Here is a 25669-nt window from a genome sequence, read left to right as displayed (position 1 = left end):
TTTTCTCGCGTCAAACGGAATTGTCAAACGTTTGCATTGCGCACTTAAGGACGCAATTGTGTGTCACGGGCAAAATCCTGCCTGGCCAGACATACTGCCCAACGTCCTTCGTACTAGCTGTAAGGGGGGCCTGGACGCTTCGTGCGCGGAGATGCACTACGGAACTACCCTGTCACTCCTAAGAGAATTCCTCGTTCCCAGCAATGAATCAACGGGCCCCACGAGTTCCTTAACAATCTGCACAACGTTATGCGTGAAGTCCGCCCAGTACCGATGACCTACCGAAATCGACAGAGATCTTTCGTGAATAAAAAGCTTACCACATGCACTCACGTCTTTCTGCACGTGGATGCCGCGCGGAAGCCTCTGTCGCCGCCTTACTCTGGACCACATAAAGTCTTTTAGCGCTTGTCGGACATCTTTTACGAAGTCGACGTGAACGAACGCCGAGTTAACGTGTATGAGTGTCAGACCAAGCCAGCGTTCGCGGAAGCGGGAGCTGACCTGCAACCGTCAACGGAGAATGTTTCCCAAGCAGTCCTCGAGTGTCTACCTTACCCCCGTATGGGGGCTCGCACTGGGGAAGGGACTACAGAGTGAATCCTACCTGCTAGTAACTTCTCTTACACCTTCCAAGGAACAGGCGAAAAGAAGGGAAGCCAGAGACGTGAACGGAACTGACTTGATGCCAGTTCGAGTGATCGAATCTATGCAACTCGGACACTGCAAACCAATTAAGGTGCTAAGTGGAAAACAGACGAATGCTCTGCGGGATGAAATGAGATCTTCCGTGGATGAGAACATGGGAATTGCGGTACTTCCAAGTACGGCTTTTCTCAGAGAAATCAATCACGAGGGGATCGAGTCTCTGGTGGTACGGTGTGGGGCAAACCCCGTCACACGCGGACTGCCGCATACGCTTCTAACTGTTTTCCATAACACAATGGACTAAGTTTATGTCGGAAAACATAAAGATTGGTCAAATCAAGCTGCAGCATGCCAAAGCCTCCTCCTATCTGTTGGCAGCGAGGCTGGCGAAACTGCAGGCTTTCCAGTACATTTTTCTGATGCAAGAGCCTTGGGTTCGATTTAACAGAATCTGTGGTATTGGATCAGTAAAGGGGGCTAGGATCTTCTACGACGAAAGATCCATAAGACCGAGAGCTTGCGTCCTGATGTCAAGACGGTTAGAGGCAACTATGCTGAGACAATATTGTTCCCAGGACTTAGCTACCGTCATCATACAATACCAGATAAATGGCGAGAGGAAAAACATCATAGTTGCCTCCGCTGATTTACCCTATGATTCTTTGTATCTTCCACTGACGCAAGAGCTTAGGGATCTGGTGGCGTATACAGAATCAAGTAGTCTCGAGCTGTTAATTGGTTGCGATGCGAATGCTCAACATTTTTGTTGGGGCAGTAGCAAATGCAACCCAAGAGGGGAGAAGTTATTTGATTTCATCACTTCAGCTGGTCTTATGACATAGCATTGGCGACCTCCACATCGAAACTATAACCGAGACAGATTTCTACAAGTATCTAGGAATTTTGCAAGGAACCCATGCTCGAGTTGGTGTTCTGAAGGATGCTCTGCTGTCCGAATTCCTGCGACGTGTAAAGCTGGTGCTGAAATCGCACCTCTCGGGGAAGAATAAAATGAGCGCTTTGAATATATTCGTTATCCTTTCACTAGCTTTTGCATTCGGAATAAAGCCGTGGACGAAGACCGATCTGGAAACCGTCCAGCAGTGGATACGAACAACTATGCTCAAATTTCGAATTCCTCATCCAAACTTTGCTGTGGAACGAATGGAACTGCCTCGTGATATCAGAGGTAGGAGCATGGTTGACGTGGCAGCACAATATCATCGCCAAGTCGACTCGCTGCGCGCTTACTTTTACAGCAAAAAGCAGGCGAGTCCCTTGCATGCGGCTGTCTGTAAGGCAGACTGTGGACTGACTCCACTTAACTTCAAGGATCGATTTTAGTGAAATTATGCGGTGTTTCCAACGTTTAATTATTTGAAATAATAAAAACTTGTTGTTTCTTTTTCGTTGGCGTGAATATTTATTCTTGCAAAAACCGATATTTCGGGAACCATTTGTTCCCTTCATCAGTGCTAACAAGTTGAATTGCATTCTACAAGTATTCTGTCAGCCATGTCAGCCACGATTGTGGTTTCAACCCGATCTGCAACCGTAAGTATAGCTTGAACTCGAGCGCCCAGTCTCCGAAACCAAAGAGGTTTAATGGCGTCACTAGAGAGTTGGTCTTCAGTCAAAGATGTCATCTCACAGAGTAGAACCGAGGGCTTTTTGTCACCTAATTCGAGTTCAGTCAGCACTTTGGTTAATCTATTTTCGTTAGTATCTGCGAAACGTGCTATACGCTGCCTTTTTAACTCACCGTACTTGTCGGAGAACGGCGCTTTTTCAATGACCTAGTACCGAAGAGTCAAGTGAGGTGACGACGGCGTGGAACTTTCTTATGTCGGTAACGACACGATGGGTGGCGAATTGTGCCTCCACTTGTGCAAACCATAAAGCGGTTCGATCGTGTGAATTCATGTCAGTGGCAGCGTTACAAGGATGCGGTGGTTAAACTTAAAGTGCCTTCATTGGAGTTAGTGTGCCATACAATGTCGCACGTATCGACCGGCAGAATTGAAGCAGCCATCGGGTTAACACATAACCTACAATTCGTTAAATTTCTTAAATTCCTTTTCCCTTGAATAAAACCGTTTTTGTTACTTTTTTAAGAGCTGAGTTTTTCATCATTGACGTATGCCATACCTAAGGACTCGAGAACACAGTATATAGTAGTAGTTTGCTCCCTAGATATAAAATGGTTCATGTCTTTACTGAACGAACATGTTGTTCATGTCCGTATTCATAATGCTATTTAAATGTTGGTTTGAATCTATATAAACGACATTAACTATGGATGTTGTCCTAACTGGCAGATTGTACCGATTCATTTTAACATTTGTGGATTCTGCCTCTACTAAGCTTCGGTATTCATCTCCAATGTATCTCTCTGGTTTGCGCCACTGAATTAATCAATTTTCGTGTTGTGCGGATGAGTCAGCAACATAGCGCTAGTACCCCACCATCATCGTATACAATTAAACGTCAAAGTCAGCTGTAGACAGGCCGTGGACAATTCGATATTCGTCCGCCACGCGATTTCTGTGTTTGAATTTGCAGTCGTTCGCCGGGTTAAGATTGGCTTAAAAGTCCTCAATATTCGCGTCCAATGGCTAACGATCGAGAAGTGTTGCGGATAGTGTGGGAGGGGCAGGTTCCCGTGTGTTTCCAGGCCGATCCTGACGAGGTGGTTGGACTGCAGCAACCAGAGGATTTCTACTTGATGGTGTCGCGTCTCAGTTACTTGCCATTGGTCACTGATAAGGTATTGCTAAGAGTCTCGTCTGTGTCATGACTTGTTGTTGCTAATTTTCTCTGTTTCAGGTGAAGAAGTATTTTACGAAGTATATTTCAAACGAGCTGCAGGACGGCGAGATTTGGTTCGACAGCAATGGAACCCCACTGAAGTCGCATTATCCAATCGGTTAGTGGAGCTGGTTTTTGGCTTTGTTTATGGTCGTGATGGGCTTTGGTTACCTTTTGTTTACGCTGAACTATTTCGGGTGGTTTTGAACTTAGCATGGAGAAGAACCACTCTCGCCGCCGAAATAGCTCAGTTGGGAGAGCGTTAGACTGAAGATCTAAAGGTCCCCGGTTCAATCCCGGGTTTCGGCAGTCACTTTTTTCTTTTACTCTTCATATAAATGGAGTCCTTTAAGATTTTTTTCGTTTTAGGTGTTCTGTACGATTTACTCCACCCAGAGGACGACGGCTTGCCATGGAGCATAACCATACACTTCTCTAAATTCCCGGAGGATATTCTGTTTAAGTTTTCCTCAAAGTGAGTAGAAGTCGGGGAAAATAAGGAAGCTGCCATTGATCCCCCTTGCATAGTTTGAAACTACCAACTTTCCCCCTTTATCGCTGTTTTCATTTTCCAGAGAACTAGTTGAATCCCACTTTATGTCCTGCTTGAAGGAGGCTGACGTGCTCAAACATCGTGGACAGGTTGTTTCCGCAATGCAGAAGAAGGACCACAATCAACTCTGGTTAGGATTAGTTAACGGTAATGGTAATGGTACTTTGTCCGAGAGCGAAATGCGTTTATTTGGTGCAATATTCTTTTCAGATAAGTTCGATCAATTCTGGGCTGTGAACAGGCGGCTCATGGAACCAGTGGGCGAACAAGAGTGCTTCAAACACATTCCAGTTAGGTTTTACAATGAGGTAAGGAAGATTTTTGCCTTTCATCTCGGTCTCTTCGCCTCATGTTCATGATTACGGAGAGCCATTTATGTTTAAGACTCTGGTCAGAATTAGAAAGCGATAGTCGGACCCGATCCGCATGATCTTCGTTAAGGGTTTGTGACTATATGTGTCCACTCTCCTCAGGTCTACTAGCTAACCCTGCTGCGCCACATCACTCCGCCTCCAGACGAAACCTAGAGGTTTCAGCGACCGAACCCGGAACTGCGTTCCCCCTCATTCCGGCGAAGCGAACTCGACGTTGCTTTGGGCGCAAGGAAACAGCCTTTTTGTGTCCCCCGATCTCGAGCTGGAAGAAATGTTCTCCCCTCTCGAGAACACGGTGCGGATTTTCGTATGGAGGCTGCAGCGGCTTCCGGACAGCATCCGTCCTGACCAGGACGTGCGTGGAGTTCCTTGGGAGCGCAAGGAGCTGCGGATGTGTGTCGGGTGGGAGGTGTGGGTTTAAGGCGGCGAAGGTTGTCTTTCAGCAGGCGCAGCAATCCCGAATTCGTGAGACCCGATCTCTTGTCGAAGACCGGATCACTTGGGAGCGGGGCTGGCAGTAAATTCCTCTAAGCGGGTTGTTCGGAGGCCAAGTAGGACGAGAGGCAAGACTTGAGTCCAGGACTCATCGTCGCGCGCCATAATGGCGGCTTTCAGCGTACGGTGCCAACGCTCTAGCATCCCGGTTGGTATGCCATAGTCCGCTGGCGTTTGAATCCCAGAAGTTTGCCTAACTCCGAGAAAAGGGTGGACTCAAATTGCATTCCCTGGTCAGTAATGACCACTGCTGGGACACCAGCAGCGAGGGATCGACTCTCGATAGAGGGTTTCAGCGCAAGATTGCCCCGTAATGTCATTTAGAGGTATTGCATCAGGCCATCGCGTAAATCTGTCGATGATTGTGAGGCAATACCTGAAACCATGCAAGTCTCGCAAAGGGCCTACGAGGTCGAGGTGTATTGTGTGCAATCGCTTGGTAGTCCATTTCTTTTCTTACATGCCTGGCGGCCTTACACTTCTGGCATGCGATGCACTCTCTGGCCCAGGAGTTGACGTCCTTATTCATGGAGGGCCAGAAGTATTTTTCGGTGATTAGCCGTTTTGTCGTCCTGATGCCTGGATACACTAAGTAGTGAACTGGGTGGAACACTTCCTTGCAAAAGGTGGTCGGAATGTATGGCTGGGGTCCCTTTTCCGAGTACTCGCGGCAGAGAGAGAAGTTCGAGCCGAAGATGGGCAAATCTCGAAATCTGTATTTGGGGTTGGATTTGAGGTTCTGAAGTACTGCGTCATCATCTTGCGCCTTGGCGATGGCCGAGAAGTCGACTGAGGCGGGGATGTTAGCCTCGGACACACGTGACAAAGCGTCAGCAACTGTGTTGTCCTTGCCGGACATGTGCTGTATGTCGGAAGTGAACTGGCTTATAAAGCTCAGGTGTCGAAGCTGACGAGGCGACACTTTGTGGGGCTTTTGTTTCAAAGCATATGTGAGAGGCTTATGGTCCGTGAACACTGTGAACGGCCTGCCTTCTAGGGAGAAACGGAAGTACTTAATGCTCAAATACGCGGCGAGCAGTACTTCATTATAGGTGCTGTATTTCTGTTGAGCGGGGTTTAACTGTCTGGAGAAGAAGCTCAACGGCTGCCAGACTTGATTCACCTTTTGGTGAAGAGCAGCACCTATGCGATGTCAGAGGCATCAACAAAAATGGCTAGGGGTGCAGCTTGTCGAGGAAATGCCAAGAGTGTAGTGTCAGCCAGCTGCTGTCGGGATTTATTAAACGCGCCGACAGCCTCTTCAGACCACACAATCTCTCGTGTGTCTTTTGTTTTGGGGCCAGACAAGTACACGTTCAAAACGGACTGGTGTTGGGCAGCCTTGGGCAGGAAACGATGATAGAAGTTTAGCATTTCCAAGAACCTCCGCAACTCCTTCACAGTTTTCGGACGCGGGAAGCTTGTGATCGCTTGCACCTTGTCTGGGTCGGGCTGTATTCCCTCAGGGGAAATGAAGTAGCCGAGAAATCTCACCTGTGTCTGGAGAAACTTGCATTTATCAACGTTTAGGACTAAACCGGCCTCAAGGAGACATTGAAAAATGCACTCGAGATGGACTAAATGCTCAGACTCCGAGGAAGAAGCGACCAAAACATCATCCAAATACACGAAACAAAAGTCGAGATTTCCCAGGACCGAGTGAATGAACCTTTGAAAGGTTTGCGCCGCATTGCACAACCCGAAAGTCATCCGCGTGAACTCGAAGAGTCCAAAGGGTGTGCATATTGCCGTCTTTGGAATGTCTTCCGGAGCTAAAGGGATTTGTTGATACGCCTTGGTTAAGTCCAAGGTCGAAAAGATGCGACAGTTTGCGAGATGATGCGCAAAGTCGTGGAACGGGATATCGGTCTGGAACAGTCTCCGTTTAGCCTTCTATAATCCCCACTGGGGCCCCATTCGCCGTTTGGCTTAGGGACCATATGGAGTGGGGAGGACAAATAGCTGTCTGAGGGTCTGTAGATACCCTGTTGCAGAAGTTGCTCGAACTCTTTCCGCGAAATAGACAGCTTCTGGGCTGGCAGAGGACGCACCTTTGACAAGATAGGGGAACTAGTAGTGTTAATGTGGTGCTGCACATTGTGCTTCGCTGGTTTAATGTACTACTGGTGTAATGTTCTCCAAAAGTACGGAAAGACTGTTGTTGGGGTGGGATGAGATTCGGCCTGACGAATTAAGACTAGTCCACTAGTAACCCATAGTGAGAGCGAATTTACAGGGGAGCATTTGGTACATTTGGTAGCTTTTTCGCCGAATCTACGATGATACCAACAAATGCTTCGGTCCGTAGGTTGTCCTGAGGACCTGCTATCTGATCGCCCTTTTCGAACAGTAGACCGCGAGCGAGCTCGCGACCTGCCGCCCGAACGCTGAGTGTCCAGCGTCGCCCTCCTCTCCGCCATGCTGGCCACACGAGCAGCCATCTCACGCTTTAGCTCGCCTAATTCATTGGAAGGCTGCTGAACGGCCGCTATCGTGGGACGCGCATGCATCTCATGCACCTTATCAGTCGCAGCTGCCAGCGCCTCCAAAGAACCGGAGACGCACGCGAGGACCGCCGGGGTGCTCTCCGGAAGTCGTCGCAGTCAGAGCGACTTCATCAGGTCGTCGTCGATCTTGCTCCCACCCGGTTGCCTCATTTCGTCGACCAATTTAATGGGAGTTCGATCCTTCAACGTCAAACCTACCAGCAACTGATCCAGCTTAGCTGACTCACTTACCGACAGGCGCTCCGTTTTTAATAAGCTGTGGGAGGTCGACTTGACAATGTCGGCCACCAGGAGGGTGGACTTCCCATTCAGGCCCACAATGGCGTAGTTGAATTTCCTCGCGTCTGCTGTGATTCCGGACATCTGGAATCGCGCCTCTAGATGGACGAACCACAGCTCCAGATTCCTTCGCCAAAAGGGAGGGACGCGTACAGTGGGCCTGCCGCCTCTTTGTTGTCTAGCGACATGACAAAAGCTAAGTTTAATGATGTGAGTTGAGTCGAAGACGCGGCTGTACCGAATTTTAGCAGACCCTAATTTGACGACGGCAGATCGCACCCCCAGATGTCCGTACGAACGAGAAAAGAGAAACCACCGGCGCCCTCCGGAGCGGACGTTTGAAGCGCAGACCAAAATAAATAAAAAACAACTCGCCAAGAGGGCGGAATTCCAACGATGAATTTTTAAAAAAGAATATCGTCGCCGTCTCTTGCGGGGCTTCTATAATGATTATTAATGTTAACAAAAAGTTACAAAAAGAATAATGACTTAATTTATTTAATAATATAAGTTGTTGTTGATGAGGCGCTTGTTGATTATGTTGCTGCTGGTGATGTCATTGGATGATACCTCGTTGTGGCCTTATGCGGCGTCTTGCACTGACAGTGTTTTTTTTTTAAAGGTTGGCGCTCCTGAGCTTGCAATTGGTTCTTGACGGCGGCTCCGGCTCCCTGCGGTGACATCGTCGAAGGCAGTTTCCTTTCCTTAGAGGCTGGCGGCTCAACGATCTCATCAATGATTTCAGCACTAGGCATCGGGGGCACACAAAAACCAACGGAATTTTTCGCGTCTCTCCCAGCGAAATAAACGGCACGAACCTTCCAGTCGGCGCTGATACGGGGCGTCCTCGGCAGAATTCCTTTCGATCGCTCATTCGAAGCCGCGTTTCGCGGTGCTGCATCTGTCTCCTTCTGGCGCAAGATTTTGCTACCTTTCGCCGTCTTCGTAACGAGCGGCACACAAAAAACAGCTCGAACTGGTCCTGCTCCGAGTTCTTCGGGGTCACCAATTATCATCATCATCAACGACGCAACAACCGGTATCCGGTCTCGGCCTGCCTTAATAAGGAACTCCAGACATATCGGTTTTGCGCCGAGGTCCACCAACTCGATATCCCTAAAAGCTGTCTGGCGTCCTGACCTACGCCATCGCTCCGTCTTTGGCAGCGTCTGCCTCATCTTCTTTTTCTACCATAGATATTGCCCTTATCGACTTTCCGGGTGGGATCCTCATCCATACGGATTAAGTGACCCGCCCACCGTAACCTATTGAGCCGGATTTTGTCCCCAACTTGACGGTCGCTCATAGATTTCGTCGTTATGTAGGCTACGGAATCGTTCATCCTCATGTAGGGGGCCAAAAATTCTTCGGAGGATTCTTTCGGAGGCACAAGTTGATGAACCACTTGGTGTAACTGGTCGCCTCCATATTTAATCAATTTGGCTGTAATTCCATGGGTTCCTGGCGACTTATGATTTTTAGACCGATGAATTGCAGTTCGTTCTTCTATACTTAGTGGTGGCAGTATTTGTCTGTCGTCTTCAGTTGGCGGGACCTCCAACTCGCCGATGTTCTGGTTGTTCAGTAGCTCATCAAAGTACTCAACCCATCGCTCCAATATTCCCATTCTGTCGGAAATCAGATTTATCTCTTTGTCTCGGCATGATGAGCATCGAGGTGTATACGACTTCATCCTGCTGACTTGTTGGTAAAACTTCCGCGCCTGGTGCGATTGCTCCCTGTACTTTTCGAGTTCACAGACCTGTTGATGCTGCCAGGCTTCCTTTTTCCGTCTGTGAAGTCGTTTCTCCGCTCCACGGAGTTCTTGGTAGGTCTCTGCGAGTGCCCGCATTCTCTGAAAATGCAACATTACTCGGTATGCAGCATTCTTACGTTCCGTAGCTTAGCTTATATTCATCGTCAAACCAGCCGTTCCGACTATTCTTGCGGATGGAGCCAAGTATGTTTTTGACGGTATCAATGATAACTCTTTTCAGGTGGTTGTGAAGATCATTTGTTGATGCTTCATCTCCAGGACGTCTGTTAGCTGCGGTTATTGCTGTATCCATTTCCTTTTTATAGGTGTTACAGAGGACTGTGTTGTGAATTGCTTCAGTACTCACTTTCACCTGATTGTCAGAGGGGATTGTAGGTGGTGTTGTAATTCGAGCTCGGAGCACCATGCCAACGAAATAGTGATAGTGGTGCAATTTGTCCTGTTTTTAGGCGCGGGAGACTCGCCTTCATCCTTCTCCGTCTGTAGCTTCTCGTTAAGAAAGAGCTCCCAGCGATCACCGCGTGGAGGTGGAGATAGGGTTTGGCAGTAGAGCTGTTGGTATTGGTCCAGCAGGCGTTTCCCAGGTCTTATGTTCCATCGTGGATACCATTCTCGGAACTTCGAAGTGAAACAAAAATTATCTGTGGTTTTTCATATACACCATGTTTCGCAGATTTGTTTCCTGCGCCTTTTGCGTATGGCTTCGAAATTTTTTACTCAAAACCCATAAACCTTAAAATCATTGATCCTTTACAATGCTATGTACATTTCCATGGTAGCGTGTAATTCAATGCATTTTACCTAGCGGGTCGGTGCAGGCAATAGAGAAATATTTTTTTTATATAATGTTGTGAAATTTTCGAATATGCTCTACATTATTCGCAATACGGCAAATGAGGTCTATGTTGTTGTGCGCAGGAGTTGAAATTTTTGGTCTATTGTCTAAAGGGAGAAATTTTTTGGTTTTTTGTTTCTGGGGGACTGGACGACCTGACTGATCAAAGAAGTTTTTGGTCCTTATGACGGGCGCTTGCGTCCTTTTAATTGAGAGAAAATTTTTGGGATCGATGAAGTTGAGCCAAACTCAACTGAGGATGACGGATACAAACAGAAAATTTTGGTGGAATTCCAAATGATGTTTTTCAAATCTGTAGTGAAAAATCATGTTAAACAGAGTATCGAAGCTAAGAAATTTTGTCCATTTTGCTCTCGCTTAACGAGTGCTGATAGTGTGTAGAGGAGCTGTTGGGTGTTGCTTGGCTTGGACATCTGATTGGGATGATTTCCTAAGTGAAATGAATAATTTTCCTTTTGTTTTTCGTTCTTGGAACCAAGCGTGCAAATGAAGGACACTGAAGTGGCGTTACACAAACTTTTTCTGTTTTTGGGCGTAGGTCTGGCCACATGGTTGATCGCGTTCAACGGGAATGCGGCTCATCCATTCAAATAAGCATTTTTAAGTCTCTTAAAGCAACGTCTCTTCAAAATGGAGTAATAGATAAAAAAATTGTTGATGTGAGTAATCAACTTTTAATCCTTGAAACATACGAGGTTTTCCCTGTTTATGTTGTTTGGATATTTGCACATTTCATTAATAGGTGGGACCTTTCGTACAGATGAGCAATGAGCAATTGGGTACTTATTACTTAATTGCAATCCCCCAAAACTTATTAGCTTCACGTTCAGACGAGAAATCGTTAGTTGTTATTCCTAGGTATCTCTAAGTACAACACGAAAGTGCTAATAAATTCTCTAAAGGTGATATGCTAACGAAATAACGCCTTTAAAACGAATTCAATTAGTAGCGTTTACATCAGTTTACAACGTGCGATATCATGTCATGTGTACGGGCGCATGTTGAGGAATCCCAACTGATATTGGACAAAAGTAAAGTAAAAAGCGAAAAATTACGTACAATCTCTTAGAAGACCAGACCATGAAGTGCAAACCAGATATTATTTACGAATATCGTACACTCGTTTTGCTGTTTATTTGTTATCTACGAAACTCTCTAAATATTTTTCGCCCCGCCGACCACGGCAATATATCACATACAATGTCTGACAAGACCAATTCTAAGTGAAAATAAAACAAAAAACAGATAGAGGGAAAACGTAATTCTATTAAAACCACCAACAACACTTAGCGCCATGCAATCTATATAAATCTTGGGGTGTATTTTTAGCTGGATTTGACAATTCTTTCGCTGCTTAGCTAACACCACTTGGCAAAAGTTCACTCATTTACTCGCTCTTCTGTGTATTTTTGAACTATTTAGTTGTTAATGTTTGCTAATCGAACAGTGTTTAACAGTGGATCGCATAATTATGGGATTTCATCTATTAGCTGGAGTACTTTTTAGTTGAAAATGGTCTCAATTGATAGGATAAATGCAATAATTACTGAGCACTTTGTTTCATCAGCTTCAACTTTAGTGCTTCTTTGTTATCATATCTTTTTTGAGTTAGGGTAGGTGAACGTATTTCCGCACAGAGTGTTGGACTCTCGCAACGGTACGTTGTCGGACTACCAACTAACTACTTCCCCATCGTCATAGAGCTAGCCCGGAACCGTTTGTCACATTTCTTCGGGCTAGCCTCTGAACTCTCCCACCTTGCGGAGCCTTCAAATCAGGGAATTCCTTTCACCAACGGGAGGGGGGAGGAGGAAGGGAACTGTCAGTTCAAGGTATCCACTACCATCGGGCTTCTCCACCGGGCGAGCTCTAACCCGTCTAACCCGAACGTTGCACACTTGCACTTAAGGACACTTAAGAACTGGGTAAGGAAATGCTTCTGAGTCAGCCACGCATCTAAGTTGCTAATGAGCCGCGCCGTCCACCTGCTTCTATAATATTTTCATTTTACCAAAAGAGTTGCCCCCCATCTAGGGTGGGTTAGCAAGAAGGGTAACGAGGATCACTCCCGCGATCACCATCACGGCCGCTTCAGATAAAGTGCGGTACCCAGCCGCCACCTGTAAAGCTCCCTGTCTCTGTACTTGCGCGAGACTCTGACGATATACCTAATTGCCAAGATCCGTAAGCCATACCTCTGCGCCGTAGAGCAGGACAGACTGGGTTGAACTCATCAGGAGACGTCGCTTGCTAGACGTAGGACCCCCAATATTTGCCATTAGCCTACTTAACGCGAAACTCCAACTGAAGCCTTCTTCGCTGCTGCTTTGATTTGCTCAGAAAAGCTTATCTTTGAGTCAACAGTAAGTCCAAGATACTTTACCGTTGGTTTTGACACGATTATCAACTCGCCGAACGATTTATATATATATATATACTTCGGTTTTTTTTTCAGTGCAAGGTTGTTACCATGTGCAGCCATCCATCCACTTACTCATCGCATCAATATGCCGAGTCTGCTTTGCGCCTGTTCGACAGTACGTCCAGCCACAAACGCCGCGACATCATCTGCATAACTGACCAGGCACGAGAGCAGGGAGCGCTTCCATAAATAGTCCCTCAATATCCGTAAGAGATAATTCGGCAGGTGGAAAATATTGTCTAGTGCACCACCCGTCGAGCTCGGCGGTTATGTGCCTCCGCTCAACAAACGGCATCCACGACTTGCATGAACTGTGGATTTCCCTGCTCTTAAACCGAACTGCCATGGGGATAAGGCTCCGGCAGCATACAAAGTGGGCGGTATGAAAACCACAATTCATGGTCGCGTTTCCCTCTGCTTATTAGCGGAAGCCTCGCCACTTTTCAACGAGCAGGGAAAATACTCTTTTTCAGGAACGCTTTGAATGCGATAAGCAGTAGGTCTGGCCGATGTTGGAACACCAGTTTGCATACCTCTGCTGGGATACCATCGGGTCCTGGCACCTTCTTTTTTTCATAAAGAGGGCTGCCTGTTCCAACTCTTTTATAGAGATAAGTGGGCAGTCCTTGGCGCTCTTCGCGCTGACGTCATCATCCCGACGCGGTCCATCTGCTCGGCCTTAAGTGAACAGATCTCACACAGAGACCTGATTTTTCAGGTTACCAGTTTGAAATCGAATCCCCACGAGTTCCCAATCACTTCGTCGACCAGATGCTGTCAACAGCGAGTTTTGCTCCTGTTTATTGTGATGCGGAGTCTCCTTTTGGCTGATCTGCACTCTGTAATTATGGTACATGCCTTCTCCCGGTCGTTTAGACGTTGTGTCAAGGGGCGGAGTCTGTGACACTCCTTCCGGAGCTCTGCAATTTCCGTAGTCCTCCAATACATAGAAGGTTTACCACGTATCGATGCCCTGCTGGGCATGGAAGCTGCGCAGGTCGCCGTTATCAGGTTCATAACTGAGTTTACGAACGTGTCAGCTGCCATGTCATATGTTAACTGCCGATGATTTTTGTTTACATTTGTCCTGCGACAACAGTAAAAGATGATTGTCAAAGCTCAAAGAAAAGGTTCGAAGACGATGGAGTTGTGAGAAAGGTGACGTTGATGAGAAAAATTCTAAATAAGAAATTAGACAGTTTCGAATCCATGGAATCGTATATAAGCATGAAAAGCCCAGATGCTTATAGAATTAAATGGGCATGGCAATGAAAAAGGTGACAAAAAGTTATTGAATGGCGGCGTAAAAATGCTGCTCACAAAAAGTGAAGGATGAGAAAATTTGTTTCCTTTTTTGTTCTTGAGGGGGAACTGTGATCATAGCCAATGATTTGGAGATCAGGACCTGTGCGTCATATCAAGCCAAAAATATGCTGTTTGTATTGGGACTGATAACCAACTTGTAATCGGCATTGGCATGCTCTTTTGCTTTTCCACGATGAGCTACGTCATTTTGAATTTTTGTCTGGAAATCACCTACAGCTATGATGCGTCGGACCCTGGCCTCTGACGTTTCTGCCGATCGTGTTCCACAGTTTTTTGGCGGTGTGCAGATTAGGGCTTCAGGACTTAAGATGCGGAACATCCATAACAGAAACGAAGGTGGTCCTCAAGGAGACCAGCCACTGCTTTTGCATTGACATTTGATTCTCGCTCGGAAATCCTACGTCAGGCTCGGAGTCGGTCGGCTCAAAATGATCTTGAGGAGTTCTAGAAGAGGTTAAGGTTCTAGAAGAGGTTAAGTGGCAGACGTCCTTCTTTGAACGAGTCGTATTAGCTCGTCGAGTTGTTAGCAATAGGTCCTGCCACAACGTTTTTGTGAGCTCTACCTATCTAGGTGGGTGCCTCAGACGTTTTACAATTGTCTGAACACCCTCATACCATTCCACGAAGTCCCTCGAACGGGCTTGTTTTCTACGATGAATAACCTCCCACAGGCCTGAAAATGGCTCCCAGAAACGCATCTGCAGATCTGCTTCCAGGTCTTCCCCGATAAGACTGCCTACAGTCCGATCGTACCTTTAGTATCAGTCCGGTATTTCATGGATGAAACGCACGTGGGTATGCTGGAACAATAGGTAAAAATGTGTGAGTTTTCACTTACAAGAGGGATCGTTAAACAGGGATAAGATCTGGGTGACCGAAGAATTTGACAACGTCCAAATATGTACCAGCTGATTTACGGATAGTGTACTTCTGGGACGAGCTAGTAGTTCAGGAAGTGCGAACAATTACGCGGTGCAGATCAATTTTTTAGGTCCACCTTTCATAGCTCGCGATAGAGTACAACTGGAAAAGTTGAACTTCGCCAAGTCCTCATGCAATCGCTCTTTCACTAGTATTTTTGCATGTGCTGGTGTGAATAAAGACGATTATGAAGTAGTAGCAATAGTATCTGAAATCCATGCTGATAAATAATTATAGAAAAATAAGAGGGAGGTCCTACTAGAGATTAGAGAACGTGAAAAGAACTTTCTCGAGTTTTTTCCAGATTGGGGATATCTTGTGTTATGGCGTCCAACAAATGCCAACGATAGGAAGAAGCTCTATAGATGGCGCTTCCAAAATGGGAGAGGCCAGAATAGGAGTATGGACCAGGATGCAATCCTTCATGGGTTTCTTTCTCTCGATCGCGGCATCAGAAGAGCTTTCGTTGCCTTATTAGCACTTTCATGTTGCCCGATTTTGCAAAATTTTGTAATTTTTCCATGTGCTTCTTCATTTAGATTTTGAGAGGCGGGTGACCACTGGATAAAGGGTGCGTGAAGTTTGTAAATGACATATGAGAGATTGATTGTGTCTAAAGGGATGATGCATGTCATGCAATTTAATGAATTTATTGGGCAATACGTTCCATATTTTTACGAAAAGTAAATCCGTATTTAGTATGGTCCTTACTAAATATGGATTGAATCTATGCAAACAGAAATAAATGGAAACCTAATGAAACCATAACCCATGAGAGAGGCAGATGTGGTCACAATTTACTACCATTCAGGACTAGTTTCCCAAGCAGGTGTTATGATCCCATATTCAAAACATAATTCTTCTTTGGAGCTTATTGGTTCTCAAGGTCTCCTGGGGTACTATTTGAGATTTCTCCCAAGGCAAATACGAAATTCGAGTAAGGACGTGAACGAATGGAAAGTAAGACATCTTTCTGCCCTTTTGAGAATGCATTTTCACATAATTCGTAACAATTGAAAGCCATCGACGTCTACATTTTATTGCAGTGTAATTTGATATGAGTTATGCAAATAGTCAAGCAATTATTTCAGCAGAAATTGAGACTTTGGTTGTCTAGCGCTTTAGAACGGTGTGCAAAAGGAGGGGATGTATTTTGAAACAGAATTGTCACGTCTAAGTACGCAATGGTGTAAGAAGTGGAAAGGAAAAGGTTAGGGTTCAACTGTAAGCTTGGAAAGGGTGTGGAGCGTTTCGCATATTGATTTCTTACATGAACGTTCAACAATAAATACAATTTATTGTTACCAGTCTTGAATAAGTAAACTTTGCTTGTCGTCCCACAAAAACGTGACCAAAGAATTCCAGACCTGCTTCTACCTTACACGAGCGTCTGGCCTCATATTGCAAGTCTAACCTACACTTAATTCAAGGAAATAAAATTGGCTTTACTTTGCCATTTTCCTTATAGTTCTGATTTAACGTCTTGTGATTTCAATCTACTTTTTTTTTTGGGAGTAGGGTAGGGGAATGCGTTTGCGCACAGAGTGTTGGACTCCTGCAACAGTACGCTGTCGGTCTACGAACTAAACACCTCCCTGGCATCAGAGAACTAGCCTGGAACCGTTTGACACATTACTTCGGGCTAGCCCTCTCGCTCTTCCGGCTTTCAGGAACTTTCAAGTCAGGGAATCCCTGTCATTAACGGAAGGGGAGGTAGGAAGGGAGTTGCAAGTTCAGGGAACCCTTTATCATCCGGTCCCTCCGCCGGTCAAGTTCAATCTTCTTCGCAATAAGAAGAGCCCGAACATAATGCGCAACACGATTCTAGCTGCCACCGCTTTTCAGCATTTCTCTGACAATGTTGTCCGGAGAGGGCTCCTGTGTCTGCATAAAACTGTTGACGAAAGCCGTCCTACCTCTCGTAAGAGAGAAAAGTGTTTTCAGCGTCGTCCGCCACTCCATTGTAGGACACACAATCAGGAGATTGCACCTTCCCAATCCTGTGCAGGCAAGACTGAAAACTTCTATGCGCGCTTAGAGGTTGGGTAAGGGAGTAATCAATCTCACCGTGCGTTCGGTTCAACCGCGGGTCTAAATTGTCGATGAGCCGCGCAGTCCATCTGCCCCTTGGGTAAGAAAGTTACCACCTGGTAAGGTTGCGTTGACGTTCTTCACGGTCAACTACCTCTCTAAAGTTCCTGCCTGCTTTGCGCACCATGACAAGGAGGGCAACGGGGAACATTCCCGTGATCACCACCACGGCCGGTTCGGAGACAATGCAATAAACAGACGCTACTTGCAAAGCTCTCGCCTCTGCACTTTAGCAAGGCGGTTACGATGCACCTTCTTGTCAAGGGGATCAGCCCATACCTCCGCGCCACAGAGCAGATCCGACTACGTTGCTCCTATAAGGAGACGTCTCCTAGTAGATATAGGGCCCCAATATTCGTTATTAGCCGATTCAAGGCCGCGGCTCCACCTGCAGCCCTATCCGTTGCTGCTTTGATTTGTTGTGCACCTTCTGTGCTCGAAACGGCGTGCTCCATCATCAAGCCGGCGGCGAAAGTCCGGCATCGTCTCAGTTGGCGTCAGGTAAACGCTAAAAAACGTTATCTATAAACACCGGATCCAGACAAACCCCCTGGCCTTTGGCAAGAACACGAAGTCGGCCGTCATCCCGAACCCGGCAGCGGTGCCCGATAAGTCGAGATGCCATGAGGCCGGTCCTTGTTTCGGTATTGCTCACTAATTAGCACTAGATCAGCATTTACTTCTGCAGTGAACTGTGCTAGCAACTGGTGAGCCGTTGCAATTCGGTGCATGTTAATTTGTAAAATGCGGATCATGCCATTCACACACACACTTTTCAATTCCCGCCCTGAAAATTGAACATCGTCCCGAGCCCGCAGTGACGCCACGATCCCTGCAGAAAACGCTCGCTTTCATTGCAGGTTTTCGCTTGATGGCCTACTTGGCCACATCTCCAGCATGCTATCCTCCTGTCCGGTCCCTTGTAAGCTGCTGGCGTGTGTCCATAGTCCAAACACCTGTGCACTTAGTGGGAACTATCCGCATTCGTACCCTGCATACTACCCATCCAACTCTGATCTTCCCGCTGCTAAGAAGTTTCCTCGGATATCGCTCGCGGATTTCCACCACGGCGATTTTTTAGCTTCGAGCATTTACAGAGGTGATACCTATCCGGGCATCGATTACCTCTGAACATTCATGCTTTATCGCTTCCTCCACTTCGACCTTTTCTGTGAGGCAGTCGAGATCCCGGATTTCTAGAGAGGACATGGGCTTTAGGCTGGAAACAAGAGCCTTTTCCTTCAATAACCTTTGACCGTTTCGCAGAACGTACTCTTGCTAGTCGTTTTCGGGCCCAGTTCAATGTTTTCCGTATGGAAGACACCTCATCCCTGTTGTCTTCGGGTTTCGTGCTGTAGCAGATATCACTAAGGACTTCCGTAAAGGTCTTGCCTTCCGTTGGCTTAATGAGCAGTCGACAGTCTAGTCTTTCTTCGTTTCCTCGTCTTTTCTGCTTCTTTCTTTTGGTTTGTCTTTGAAAAGACATGTCTCTGGCGGCGTAGCCAGTGGTTTCCTTTTTTCCTTCATCTTCTTTTTTTGAGCCCTGGGAACTACTTCGATAAAGTATCCTTCAAGCACGTCGTCCACTTTCCGCTCTTTCCCTAATTCGCTTTGTAGTGGGCTATCTGCTGTCCGTTTGTCACAAGCACCGTTCTTAGCGGGGAGTGCGGCTGTTTCTGCGCTCCAATCGTCTTACGCTGCTCTCTACGTTCGCCTATAGAAGGAGATGCGGTCCAATAGTTCCTCCAGTTCCATCAGCCCGTTTTTGACGCCTTTACTCACGTTCCTTTGGGAGAACGTTCCCGACCGTATACGCTTCACCACTGCTGCGCATTTCCTGATGAGCTTTTCCTCTTCAGCTCTAGCTAGGACGGTCGAATGCATTTGCACACGGCTTGTGTCCGAATTCATCTGCTCAAGACTAGCGATTTTGTCTGGGCTTTCTTTCGGAACAGGGGCACTGCAAGGTATTGGAGTTGCCACTTCCGCATGGTCAGTCGCGCTACTTGGTAAGGCTTCCTCTTTATTTGGGCGCCCCGGTGTCACATTGGGTATGTCAGCCGTCGCTGCCTCTTTCGCTGATCGCTGCGGTGAATGACGCATTTTTGTGCTGCGCCCAAACGCACTTAGTTCTTCCTACTTCTCTGTTGTTTCGTGGTTTTTTTTTTTATTAAATTATATGAATTTTCCATGGAAAACTCACCAGCGCATCGTGTGCAAGGGAGCGGGCCGTAACATTCAGGAACAGGTGTACCCTCGGAGACCCAGCCCCTACTCCAATTCCCTGAGGCCTGACCTACGATAAGCGAATCTCGGAATTCCCGGATGAATCGGTGTTCGCTCGGGGCAACGCGGTCTACTAACACCGGTTCAATGCACACTACCTGACCAGGGTCCCGAAGTGGCTGGCTCCTGATACACGTCCTTCGCAGATTTACGCTCACATCATCCCATCGATGTCAACACAGAACGGTTCGCTCTTCACCGAGAAGCTTTCTCGAGGCTACTACCTAGGACGCAGGTTTACTGCCAGCTAGGGGGTCAGAACTACTTACTCGGAATATTTGAAGAAGTACTAGAAAAATAGGAATTAGGAACACCGATTTCACCGACGATGTGGTAATGAAGAGTTGGTTTCTGGAACAATCCTCTTCAATCCTCCGCTTTGCTCTGCAGTTAACATTTGTTCAACTTCGACTTGCCTAATCTTCAAATATTTAACAGAGGAAATCAGTGCCATTTAATTCTACAGATAAACTAATTCAGTTTGCTAGTAGAACTAGGACCTTCCATTTATAAATAAATTGAATTCCTGAATTTGAACAATTTCTGACCATTACTATCAGCTCCAAATACTACGAGAATCTTAATGATTCCTCGCAATGTTCAGAAAATTATCGGATCAACTGTACATCGGAGCGACATTTTCCAAGTGATAGACTGATACGAAAAAACAATAGTGAAGTGTGTTTTTCGTCGCGTGATAACAGCTAAATTTAATCGAATCGTGTACATAAATTCCAATACAAAAATAATCACATGATGGGACATAGAAATCGGCCAAAAAATATTCTTGAAAATTACTTTTAACATTTGCTTAAGATAAGATCATTATTTGTGCTCTCACACCCCTCCTGGTTTAAATTCGGAATAAGCCACCACACCCTTTCGCCTGATAGGTCATTTAATGATAGAACGTCCTTTAAACCGAGCAATTCATTCCCAGAGATTTTAATCACTTGCTAAGAATAGTCAATCTAATTATTCTCATGTATGTAAAAATGTACTATAAACATGCTTATCGTGGTTAGTACATGTGGGATTCCCAATATACATTGTTAGTAATATGCTGACCCTCAAGGTGAAATCTTTTATCTAATCTAAAACATTTTTCCAAGCGAATGTACTCAAATATTTGGTCACAAGAAAAGATTTAATCTTAATCTAGTTGTACTAAATAAAGCTGACATCTTTTGCATTCCTTACTTCAATTCCGAGAAGTAATGTGGTTTCACCAGCAAATAAGATTTATTTTGCATAGCATCGTGCACAACTAAGAGGCTGAAAATAGAATTGACTTCCAGAAACCTGGAGATTTTAATGATGAGAAATTCAAAAAATGTAGGAGTTTGTTTGATTTTGTAATAAATTATCGCGACAGCAAAGAGATCTGGAACGAGTGATAACCATAAAATGGTGTGATGTATGAGTATCTGGCACTTTTCACTGACTCCGACTTTCATTTCTTAATTTGTTGGGCACGAATGTAAAATGCTCCCTCATCAACTTTTTCGCCATTTATGGACATAGAGAGTCATACAAGAAAAATTCTTACGTCAAGGTTTTTCCAGTGTGACTTGGTGGAGATATCCTTAGTAGATACGAATGATATAAGGTCACTATAAAAATGTATCTAGCAAGCGACAAACAAGTTGTATCAAACCGAATGTTTAAGAACTATGTCCTATATCTGATGTAAACTTGTTCAGAGAGCAACTGCCTCTAGACCCCGTTAATACCTAACAAGAAGCTCCTTTTATAATCCTATCCTTGTCGGATAATACTCCCAATTCGTTCAAAAATACAACTCAATTAGATTAGAAATTCATCTTTGAGGTGAGGATTTTTTCTTTTCAAAATCTTTTTCTGATCTTTTTTCATGTGATCAAAAGGTGTCGCGCCACTCGCCCAATACAACATCTTCGTCTCCATTACCGCAAGACCCCGTTCATTGTCTTTTATAGTCGGCCAACACTCAGAACCATAGAGAGCGACAGGACGGACGACATTGCCGTAAATTTTAGATTTGAGATGTTCATTGATACGTCAGTCACAAAGAACAGCAGTTGTGGAACGTCACTTCGAGGTATTTAAATAGCCCAGTTCAGGGCAGGCCACTGCCGCTGCCAGTGTTGTACCTGTTTCATGGGGATCGGTATTCAAAAATTCAGTTTTGCACAGATTCAATCTGAGACCGTGTTGCATGAGTCGATCATTCTATTTTTGACAAGTTGCTGAAGACCATTTTTGCTATTAGATGCTAGGAAAACATCATCTGCATGAAGCAGTGTATAAGGCGCTGGACGTTGGATGTCCTGTGTGACGGTATCCATAACAAGAATAAAGAGGAGTGGTGACAGGGCGGTACCTTGATGAACACCAACAGGGACACGAAGCGGTTTTCATACACTCGCCACGCTTCGAACATTACTTTTCAGATCGTGGTAGAGCAATTGAACCCAGCGCACGAGCTCTTCTGGCACTAAGTGTTGTCGTAAACCATACCAGATGAGTTCGTGTGGCACACGGTCAAACGCTTTCTCTAGATCCAGAAAGGCAATGCAAAGAGGGGATGATTCTCACGGTGTTTCACCATGAGCAACCGCGCAGCGTGTATTGCGTCAGTAATTCCGCAGTTCTTGACAAATCCGGCTTGATTCACGATTATTTCAACGATTTCGCGAATACGGTTGTCAAAAATGCGTTCAAAAATCTTCATGGTATGGGAAATAACCCGATTAAAGAATTCACTGAGCGACAGTGTTGGGTTCGAGCTGTTCGCTTTCCAGAGCTCAGATGCAATGTCGTCAGGTCCTGTGTCTCTTATTCGTTTTATTGCTTCCTCAACTTCAGTAGCGCTGACACGAAAGTCCTGGGGGTTTAACGTGAGTACCTGCCGTGAAATCTTAATCCCACGGTCCTCTTCGGACACGGATTGATTTTGGGACTACAATCAGAGCTCCGCCATGCAAGCACAGCGGTCCTGGCTTATACGTTCAGCATTCATACCAGTGGATGCGAGGCCTATCTAACACTTCTGCCGCAACTAAGGGGTACGACACCCGAGTTGTACAGCGCAACTCCACGCTTGAGCTCCGAGGAGCTCTGCTCGCGATGTAGGCATAACCACAACCACCATGAAACTCTCACTAAGGGGCCAATCGCAAATAACCGGGCCGAGAGCACATCCTCCAGGATTTCTCCTGGAGCATATGCTCTCAGAGGGCCATCCCGGTTCCCATGGTACCAGATAACCTCCGGTGAGGCTTCGTGGCAGAGCCACTTCAGATGAGTTCCTTGCAGACTCGGGTCTGATCACCCTCCTCGAGTACGTGGGGACGGAACTCCCCAACGAGCAGTAGCGCTGACAGTGAAGTCCTCGGTGTCTAACGTAGGTACCTGTCTTGAGACTTAATCCTACGGCCCTCTTCAGGCACGGATTGATTTTGTGACCACAATCAGAGCCCCGTTAGACAAGCATAACGGTACTAGTATATGTCAAGTGCATGGCTTGGCAATCATACTGGTGGATGCAAGCATCACCTAAATCTCTACCGAACTATGGAGTACGGCACCCGTGTTGATACGCAACACCACGTCGAGGCCCGAAGGTCTCTTCTCGCTTGAGCACAACCACAGTCCCCATGAAACTCCCACAAGGGGGCCAACCGCAACCAACCGAGCTGTACTCAGATACGACAGGAATTCTTCTGAAGTATAAGAGTCCAGGGGCTACTTCGGTTCCCATGGTACCAGTATACCCCTGGTAAGGTTTCGTGACCGAAGCCACTTCAGATGAGTTCCCGTGCAGACTCGGGTCTGATCGCCCTTGCTAGGCCTTGGAGCATTCGCCTACTGCATCACGGCCGGCAAGCCAATGCAATACAGCGTTTTCCGGTGCCACCACGTGGAGGTTCTCCTCGGCCACTTGGTTTTGGTTCAGCCGACAGGGTTGCCGCCCTGTCTTCCTCCCCGCCACCTCAGAGCACCAGTAGCGCTGACAGGTGGAACTGCTCCAAATGTCGGCAATGGTTGTAGAAGTGTAGGATGAGCAAATTTTTCAGTTGAAATTTGCTCGAAGTATTCTCGCCATCTATCCGTTGCGGCTCGACGGTTGATGAGCAAAGTGCCGTTCTTGTCATTAACGCAACAGAAGTGTTCGATGTGTGCGTTCGTTTCGGCTTTTGACAAGTCGATACAGATCTCTCTCGCCACCCGAGTGTCCAGTTTATCGTGAAGATTTTTGTAATGGTCCGCTGGGGTGACAGCGATCACTTTCTTTGCTTCCCGGTTGGCATTCTTATAAATTTTTCAATTGGCTAGCGTTTTATTGCCGAGAAACTTGTGGTAGAGGCGTTTCTTTCCACGGACCTTCACTTGAACAAAGTCATTCAAAGCCCAAGTATTTTTCAATTGATTCCACGATTCTTGCACATTCGTTGGTAATCGCGTAAGTGAGATCATTCTTCTCACGAAATCGCCAACATTTAATGCGTCTCGGGCCAGTGCGTTCGTCACGCTGTTTTATCCATGGCTTAATTTGCAGGACGGCGTCAACGGCTGATGTTGAGGTGCGGCTTTGCAATTAGTGACGGTGGTAGAATGTCGGTGTCTTATGAGAATATAGTTGATTTATGTTTTACTGTTCGCACTATAAAATGTAGGAAGATGAGATGATCGTTTGATGAACCATGTGTCCATAAGTACAAGGTCGTGGCAGTCCGCAAAATCGATTATACGTTCGCCACCTTCATTGCGCGCTTCAAACCCCTTTTCCCCATGGCACCTGTTACCGTCTGCCTCTTCACCCACATGACCATTAAGGTCGGCGGGAATGATAATATAGTTGTCAGCAGGCACGTGACAAGTGTTTTCATCGAGAAGTTGCCAGAATGCATCTTTCTCGGCATCAGGTCGACCTGTCTGTGGTGTGTATGCGGTGAAGAAGTGAATAGTGCGGTCAGCTGATATAATGCTGCGCTTCATCAGCCGGTCATAGAATCGTTCGACTTCTTTAATGGCATCACGGAAACCCTCTGAGATGGCAATGCCAACACCATATTGAGTGTGTGGGCTACCAAAATTGAGAAGTTTATAGCCATTTTTACTGCGTTCGAGTTCAATGTCGAAGCTTTTAGCACCAGACCATCGGGTTTCTTGCAGAGTGCAGATATCAACGCGCCTTTTCCGAAAGGCTCTTGCGAGTTCTTCGGGCTTTCCAGTTAGGGTACCAACATTTAGCGTGCAGACACGTATTTGTTTTGTTTGTTTTGTTCGGACTAACTTGTTTACGTCCTGACGCCGTCCATGCGTCAAGAATCCTTGCTCATTTCTCGACAGGACCGGGGCCCGTGCTGCCGCGTCGACTGAGGTGGACGCCCTAGCATTTCTCCGAGGCTTGTGACTCAATCCGATCATCATGTTTGTAACGACATTGTATGCATTTTCTTGGTCGACCTGTAGTGGGACCTGTCACCAAGAGAGATCAGGTAGGATTTAACATAGTGGACTAACTCCGACTATACTCTATTTATCTCTTTCCCTGATTTCAGCATTTTATTTTTGTTTTACTGAGGATAGTACAGAGTACGTTGCCTAAAACCCTCATCCTTTACCTGGGCTTGGGAGCAGCATATTATGTATAGCCTATGAGTAATTGAAAAAAAATTTTCATTGACCATTATGGGTAAAATTAGTTTGACCGCGGGACCCAGAAGCGTCATCGCAGCCGCCATTTTCTTTTGCATTCGTTTCGAAAAAACATATTTATAGAGAATATCATATATGGAATCCTAAGCCTAAGCCTAAATCAAAGGGGCTTATGTCAGAATTTTAATTATTAAATTTTTTCCGAGTTGTCACAATCTCGGCAGATGCCGCATTTTACCTAATACTGGCACAAAATGCCAAACATTTAGGCTCGGGCGATCCTACCTATTTAGAAACTAAAGAGCGCTGGTGGTAGTGATCGATGGTAGGTTAGTCGGAGAATTCGTCGAGAACTTCCCACAACATTAGGCACGTATGCAGAATGGTGTACTTTTTCATGGTTTGAACCAGACTGTGTGAGAGCTCCAGGACATCAAGGGAAGCTGTGAGTGATTTGGGTGCAATACCTGTAGCTGACAATATTATGGGAATTACAACTACTCGCTCGAGACGCTAAATTTGTTTGATTTCCGTTCGATGTTGCTGTTATGGGGGATAGCAACAATAATAATATACGCAGAGCGACCCGTCTTGTCAACTAACAGTACGGCTTGCTATGTGGAATATACCGATCAGTTAGAACTTGCCGGTCCCAATATATGCTGTGACCAGAACTATCAAGT

General features: G+C 46.1%; 1 protein-coding gene and 1 non-coding gene across 3 annotated transcripts in view; both read left to right on the top strand.

Moving 5' to 3' along the window:
• Positions 1–3126: 3126 nt before the first annotated feature.
• The window catches only part of LOC119654371 (autophagy protein 5), a 101295-nt gene continuing 78752 nt past the window's right edge, over positions 3127–25669 (top strand). The window contains exons 1-5 of one of the 2 annotated variants that reach the window (XM_038059723.1): positions 3127–3415; positions 3475–3574; positions 3826–3931; positions 4032–4162; positions 4220–4317. In XM_038059723.1, coding sequence (XP_037915651.1) covers positions 3260–3415; positions 3475–3574; positions 3826–3931; positions 4032–4162; positions 4220–4317 — 591 coding nt within the window. In that variant the 5' untranslated portion in view covers positions 3127–3259. The remainder of the gene's footprint in view (positions 3416–3474; positions 3575–3825; positions 3932–4031; positions 4163–4219; positions 4318–25669) is intronic. The other variant, XM_038059724.1, reaches the window with a different exon arrangement.
• On the top strand, positions 3693–3765 carry Trnaf-gaa. The gene has a single exon. It is a non-coding gene; the product is annotated as a tRNA-Phe (tRNA).

The sequence above is a fragment of the Hermetia illucens genome, chromosome 4 (genome assembly GCF_905115235.1).
Source record: "Hermetia illucens chromosome 4, iHerIll2.2.curated.20191125, whole genome shotgun sequence".
NCBI lineage: Eukaryota > Metazoa > Arthropoda > Insecta > Diptera > Stratiomyidae > Hermetia > Hermetia illucens.
This window is presented reverse-complemented; position numbering and strand designations above follow the sequence as displayed.